Consider the following 7,115-nt stretch of genomic DNA (forward strand, 5'->3'; position numbering starts at 1 on the left):
ATTGGCCTCTGACCATCATGGACATTGAATCATCCCCATATTCTGATTGGCTTCTTCACTCTGTCTCCTCTCCACCAGTAAGCTGGTGTGTGGTGGGCGTTCTGGCGCACTATGGCTGCCGTCGCATCATCCAGGTGGATGCTGCACACTGGTGGTGGATGAGCAGATACCCCTGACACTGTAAAGCGCTTTGAGTGTCTAGAAAAGCGCTATATAAATGTAACGAATTATTATTATTATTATTATTATTCACACCAGATGGCAGCAGTCTGCTTCATTTCATGACAAAATTTAACAAACAGCAACCAACAATTCACAGATATTGCTTTATCAAATTCAACAGTCATAGAGAAAACATGTTTTTGATATATACACAGTGTATAAAAACTATAACTGTAAGTTATATAGAAATCATAGCAGCAACTCAAGAATAAGCACATTACAGCTGCTAAGCAATCACTTTTTACCCATGTAAAATTAACTCTCATCAGTAATCACACTTTAAAATATCCCCTATAGAAATGTTGAAGCCTCTGTGTTTACAACTCATATTGAGAAATATTATTGCTACTTTTGCACAGTAATGCTTTATGAACAAATGCTTATCCACATACATAATTGATGTCATTCCATTTTAAAAGTACATTCATGTTTCCCATTTACTTTATTAAAATATTTCAACAGCAAGTCAAAGAGGTTTTGCCTAGATATTAATTGTCCTATAAATGGGATTATACATTTTATTTTGATCCTCTGAGGCTTTTAAAAACTGTTAAATTTGCATTTGCAAATCTATCTTTTAGGAGCACGAGTATGTCCATAAGAAGGGACCCAAAGTGAACTCTCAGAAACCCAAAGTGTTCAAATGCCCTAACTGTGACAAAGCCTTTGCCAAACCCAGCCAGTTAGAAAGACACAATCGCACACACACAGGTAAAGCAAATCTTCACTCTTGCTTTGTCTTTGTCCGACTTATAGCAATTTCTGTATAGCATAGCAATTGTTCCACTAAGCTGTTTTCTACCAGTTGTGAGTTGTGAACCTTTTAAGTCTTTTCAGTCGGTTAAAAATTGTAATTACATTGTAATTACATGTGCTGAAGTCATAGACGTAATTTTTAGTTGTTTTTTATGTGTAGTTAAAATTAGTTAAACTTTAAAAATGCATTTTAAGGCTCCATTATTATGAATTTCTTACACCATATAACCACACTGAGATTTTTGAGAGCAAAATGTTTTGAATTACTCTTCTTGTTATACCAGTGTATGATATAATGCAGATTTTTGTATCTCCTACGAATGATTCATTGGTGTGTTTGTTCGGGTTTAGGTGAGCGGCCCTTCAAGTGTACGCTGTGTGACAAAGCATTCAATCAGAAAAGTGCTCTGCAGGTGCACAGGGTCAAGCACACAGGCGAGAAGCCCTACAGATGTGAAGTGTGCACTATTAGCTTCACTCAAAAGAGCAACATGAAGCTGCATATGAAGAGATCTCATGGTTATCTGCCGTCCTCCAACAAACTGCATGGTATGTTGAGCATTTTCAGTTCTATCAGTTTCTGTTTAATGATCAAAAGGCTTTTAAGATCATGAGAAACAATTTCAGTCAAGTCTTTATGACAACTAGTGTGTGTAGATGCATATTAATAAAAAAAAAAAAAAAAATTGCCCACGTCGACTTGCCAGCAAAATACCGGAAGTGGCACACTTCACAGATGAGAATCCATAAAACGCATTATTAGACAGTTTTCCAATGCTGCATTATATATTAAACCCATTTAAAAATCAGAATTAAGCATAATTATGAATTCGCAAACACTACGATTCAGTTAAATAAATATATGCGATGGTTTAATATATGTGCGTCATCTTTCTCATGCTTTAGTGTTTATCGCGATTTCAAAATAAAAAAGTTTAAATCCTTATCTGAGTTTACTCGTTTTGATGTCCACATATTCATTAAATTACCGTGGCTATATCATTTCTGTGGTAAAGATATGACCAAATATTAAAGATAAAGTGGCTGTTTGACTTAAATGGTGTTTAGTCAATATTAAACACGGATTAGATCGCACAGTGAAGTGTAAAAACAATTGTCAGGGCGTTGGAGCCCTCTGCATGTCTACAGGCCTACATTAGCTCCATTGTTTATAATACATTATGTATTTTAACAGTTTTGTGTAATAAAAACATGTGATTTCTTTCTTTTGATTCTTTATTTAAACTAATTATTATTGCCTCATTACTATTATACAGGTGCTGGTCATATAATTAGAATATCTTCAAAAAGTTGATTTATTTCACTAATTCCATTCAAGAAGTGAAACTTGTATAATGTATACATTCATTCCACACAGACTGATATATTTCAAGTGTTTATTTCTTTTAATTTTGATGATTATAACTGACAACTAATGAAAACCCCAATTCAGTATCTCAGAAAATTAGAATATTGTGAAAAGGTTCAGTATTGAAGACACCTGGTGCCACACTCTAATCAGCTAATTAACTCAAAACACCTGCAAAGGCCTTTAAATGGTCTCTCAGTCTAGTTCTGTAGGCTACACAATCATGGGGAAGACTGCTGATTTGACAGTTGTCCAAAAGATGACCATTGACACATTGCACAAGGAGGGCAAGACACAAAAGGTAATTGCAAAAGAGGCTGGCGATTAATAGAGAGGCGAAGGGAAGGAAAAGATGTGGTAGAAAAAAATGTATAAGCAATAGGGATAACCGCACCCTGGAGAGAATTGTGAAACAAAACCCATTCAAAAATGTGGGGGAGATTCACAAAGAGTGGACTGCAGCTGGAGTCAGTGCTTCAAGAACCACTGCACACAGACATATGCAAGACATGGGTTTCAGCTGTCGCATTCCTTGTGTCAGGCCACTCTTGAACAACAGACAGTGTCAGAAGCGTCTCGCCTGGGCTAAAGACAAAAAGGACTGGACGGCTGCTGAGTGGTCCAAAGTTATGTTCTCTGATGAAAGTAAATTTTGCATTTCCTTTGGAAATCAGGGTCCCAGAGTCTGGAGGAAGAGAGGAGAGGCACAGAATCCACGTTGCTTAAGGTCCAGTGTAAAGTTTCCACAGTCAGTGATGGTTTGGGGTGCCATGTCATCTGTTGGTGTTGGTCCACTGTGTTTTCTGAGGTCCAAGGTCAACGCAGCTGTATACCAGGACGCTTTAGAGCACTTCATGCTTCCTGCTGCTGACCAACTTTATGGAGATGTAGATTTCATTTTCCAACAGGACTACACACAGTGCCAAAGCTACCAGTACCTGGTTTAAGGACCATGGTATTAGTCTTAATTGGCCAGCAAACTGACATTACCCCATAGAAAATCTATGGGGTATTGTGAAGAGGAAGATGTGATATGCCAGACCCAACAATGCAGAAGAGCTGAAGGCCACTATCAGAGCAACCTGGGCTCTCTTAACACCTGAGCAGTGCCACAGACTGATCGACTCCATGCCACGCCGCATTGCTGCAGTAATTCAGGCAATAGGAGCCCCAACTAAGTATTGAGTGCTGTACATGCTCATACTTTTCATGCTCATACTTTTCAGTTGGCCAAGATTTCTAAAATCCTTTCTTTGTATTGGTCTTAAGAAATATTCTAATTTTCTGAGATACTGAATTTGGGGTTTTCATTAGGTGTCAGTTATAATCATCAAAATTAAAAGAAATAAACACTTGAAATATATCAGTCTGTGTGGAATGAATGTATAAATTATACAAGTTTCACTTCTTGAATGGAATTAGTGAAATAAATCAACTTTTTGAAGATATTCTAATTATATGACCAGCACCTGTATATGCATTTTGAGAAATTTTAAAGGCTATTGTTACAACTTAAATCTATTTTTGTTACCACAAAAAAATTATAACTATAGGGCCCTATGAAATCTGTTTTATTTCATTTTTTTCTGTTTTAATTTTTCTATACTCTGTTTTAGTTGTTAAATAAATGTTTTAATCAAAAAGCCATAGATCATAGATTAATCGATATAAAAATAGTCGTTAGTGGCAGCCCTAATGCATATTTGTTTCCAAAATGGTGAAATCAAATTAGAGTTAATTGCTATGGCTAATAAGAAGCCTGTATTTTTCTCTATAAGAACAATTCTAAAGTAGAGTTAATCAGTTTACCTGACATCTTATTTTTCTATCTTTCAAAATGTCAAAGCAGTTAGGTTAGACTTATTCAAATTCTGTAAATATTTTAGCTGTATTTTTAACTGCAAACATTTGAACCATTAATAATATTAGCAAAAACTGACTCATTCCGCTAACCTTTTTCTTAATTTGTTTACAGCAAAACCACAGGAAGTAGAAGTGGTGTTGGAACATGATTCTGAGTCAGATTCCCAGCAGGCATCGTCACAAGAGGGCAAAGAGACTCAGTCAGGGCTGGATCTGGAGGAGGTGGTGCAAGAGTCTTCAGAAGACTGGCAGTGCCCCATCCCCACAGTCTTCCCATGAACAGCTTGATCTGACTTCTGTAACATTTGCTTAATTTGATATTAACGATGCCAATTACTATATTCCTATTCTTGCCAGAGAGTGTGACTTACATTGCACAAATCACACATTTATTTATGTGAATGTACATGTTTTTGTATATTTCTTGTTGCGTTAGAAAACCAGTCAAAGACAGCGCTTCTGTTGTGATTGAAGGTTTAATTTTTTGAAAGTTTTTTTTATTACTATTTTTAATTTGGAGCCATATTTGTCACTACTAAAGTAAAGATTGTAATTGTGTCTTGGAATGGACATTCTGTAGTTTTCAGCTGCATCCTTACCTGTGGTAAAACTAAAACACCTATTTAGCACAGACAGCACTGTCTGACATTGCTAGTATGTCAAAAGACTGCGTAATTACATCTGATATCTGAGTTGTAGAGCTGTTTCTTTGATTTAGTTCTCAATATATAATATAAATCGGTTTTATAGGAATAATCCAATTTTGGCAAATTTTTGTAATATGCAAAAATATTTAAGAATAAATGTAGGGGGTTTTTTTTCAATGTTTATCCATTTTTTACTTCTTTCTGGACTTTTAATCTATTTATATGAATATATAGGTTTTATATATGGATGTATTTATGGATTACGTGGGAAAGTAATTTGGTGAACTATTCGGCGCGTTGAACCACTGGCCATAGGCACGTTGGATTTAAAGGGTTCATCGGATGCAAAACTCACTTTCACATGTTGTTTGAACATTAATGCGTGTTGGCAGTTTGTGTACACAACCACCCTACAATGATAAAAATCCACCCAGTGGTATTTTTGTAATCTTTTAAGTAATATCCCCTTTTTAAAATCAGCTCATTCTCAGCTTCTTGTCGGTGTGATGTCAGAGGCTGCTCCCACGATAGTTGATTGACATGAGGGCTTTACCTTAGACCCGCCCTCACCGAGCTGAAACAGCTGCAGGGGAAGACAAGAATGTCTCAGATTGAGCAATTGAGGTGTTCTGTTGTTGGATGTAATAATGAACATAGCAGTCGTCATTTACTCCTGACATCTGAGCCGCTGAAGACGCAGAGGATTAACGGTACTTTCGTTTTTTAAAAGGAAAGCGCCGATCCCGATCTACATATGTATGTATGTTCGTGTGAATTATTCGTGATGCAGCTTCAACCACAGCAGAAGTGAGTATAAGGGTTTTTTATGCATCTTTGCAAATTGCCTTTCTTAATAATGTGCTAGTTAGCAATTTTCGCAGCTAAACGCGGCTAAATGCAACTAAAGTAAACATTACAGCTCGTCATCCCACTGCAGAGGGGGCGGGGCGAGCAGAACTCATTAGCATTTAAAGGAACATGCAACAGAATAGCTTGCTCTAAAAAGGGCTGATTTTGAAAAGGTAAAAAGAGTGTTTTTTACACTACCATTGAGAAATTTTAACCAAAGTATGATATAGACTTCTCATTAAGACCCTAAAGAATCATATTGTGGAAAACATCCATCCGATGGCCCCTTTAAGACAGCGCTGCACAGACCCTCAATAGCTCTTTCGTTACTTTGATGTCACACACCGATCAGTCTGATGGTGATGATCCGCTTCAAGTCCAATCGGTCATTTATAAAGAAACATTTACTTTACTCCTGAATTAATCAGCCATTTGAACAAATCAAATGAATTAACCACCACCTACTGGCAGTTTTTGTTTATTTACTAACCCTCATGGTCCAAAAGAGTATATGTAATAAATTTTATCAAACAAAATTTAGCAAAAAACATTATTTTTTCACATAATTTGTATCTTAATGATATTCTGATGGACCGCATTGTGACATCATAACACCCAGAAGTCCAAAGGAGCCATTCGTTGTAGTTCTTGAAAAGGGATTTTTTAAAAACAAAATATCTCCCTTTGGAGTGGACTTTGAGATGTGCGAACTTTGTAGATCTTTCTTATGCCCAAACATACACACCAGACACTGGCTAAAATTTTAAAAGTGAAAAAGCATAATAGGACCCCTTTAAAATCTGCATTGAAAATATTCACCATTGAGTCACTGATGATAACTACTCTATTTGTGTGCTTAGACCGTACGAACTGTATCAGCTAACACAGAAACCAGCCAATGTTCAGCGAAGAGGTCAGAGTTTAGTGTAAAAAGATAGCTAGGACATTATTTTCACATATTTTGGTATTTGCTGTTAATTGTATACCTCTCAAACATCTTATAGTATTCTGGTTGAAGTTTTATAGATTTAATTCATGGTTGAACCAATAGCGGCTATTGTTTACATGCAGTTCATTAAATGCTTTACTTTCATAATTCTCACAGTTGTCCTTAAAATTTATTAAACTTATAGTGTTTTTATTGAGGTTCTGTAGTGTGGAGTGAATGGCCACGTCAAATCGGTCTCGTTTGAACCTAAATGGATTCAAAGTTTAATGTCCTGTTGATCAGTGAGTGAAGACCATTTTTTAAAGACTATGGGGGTGGTCTCCTGGACAAAGATTAAGCTTAATCCTAGCCCCTTTAAACCAGATTAACAGAAATCTGCTTTCATTCTCATTTAACATTTTGTACCAAAAATGTGACAAAGTGATTCTAAATGCTAAATAAGCAAAAAAAGAACTACAAG

The 7,115-nt window shown here is 36.2% G+C and overlaps 1 protein-coding gene across 1 annotated transcript in view; it reads left to right on the top strand.

The window, feature by feature from the left end:
- The window catches only part of LOC141342382 (zinc finger protein 236-like), a 49,349-nt gene extending 44,311 nt beyond the window's left edge, over positions 1-5,038 (top strand). Inside the window, exons 29-31 of the mRNA XM_073846822.1 lie at positions 804-933; positions 1,330-1,527; positions 4,323-5,038. Coding sequence (XP_073702923.1) covers positions 804-933; positions 1,330-1,527; positions 4,323-4,489 — 495 coding nt within the window. The 3' untranslated portion in view covers positions 4,490-5,038. The remainder of the gene's footprint in view (positions 1-803; positions 934-1,329; positions 1,528-4,322) is intronic.
- The last annotated feature ends 2,077 nt before the right edge of the window (positions 5,039-7,115 follow it).

This window comes from Garra rufa, chromosome 9, assembly GCF_049309525.1.
Source record: "Garra rufa chromosome 9, GarRuf1.0, whole genome shotgun sequence".
Lineage (NCBI taxonomy): Eukaryota > Metazoa > Chordata > Actinopteri > Cypriniformes > Cyprinidae > Garra > Garra rufa.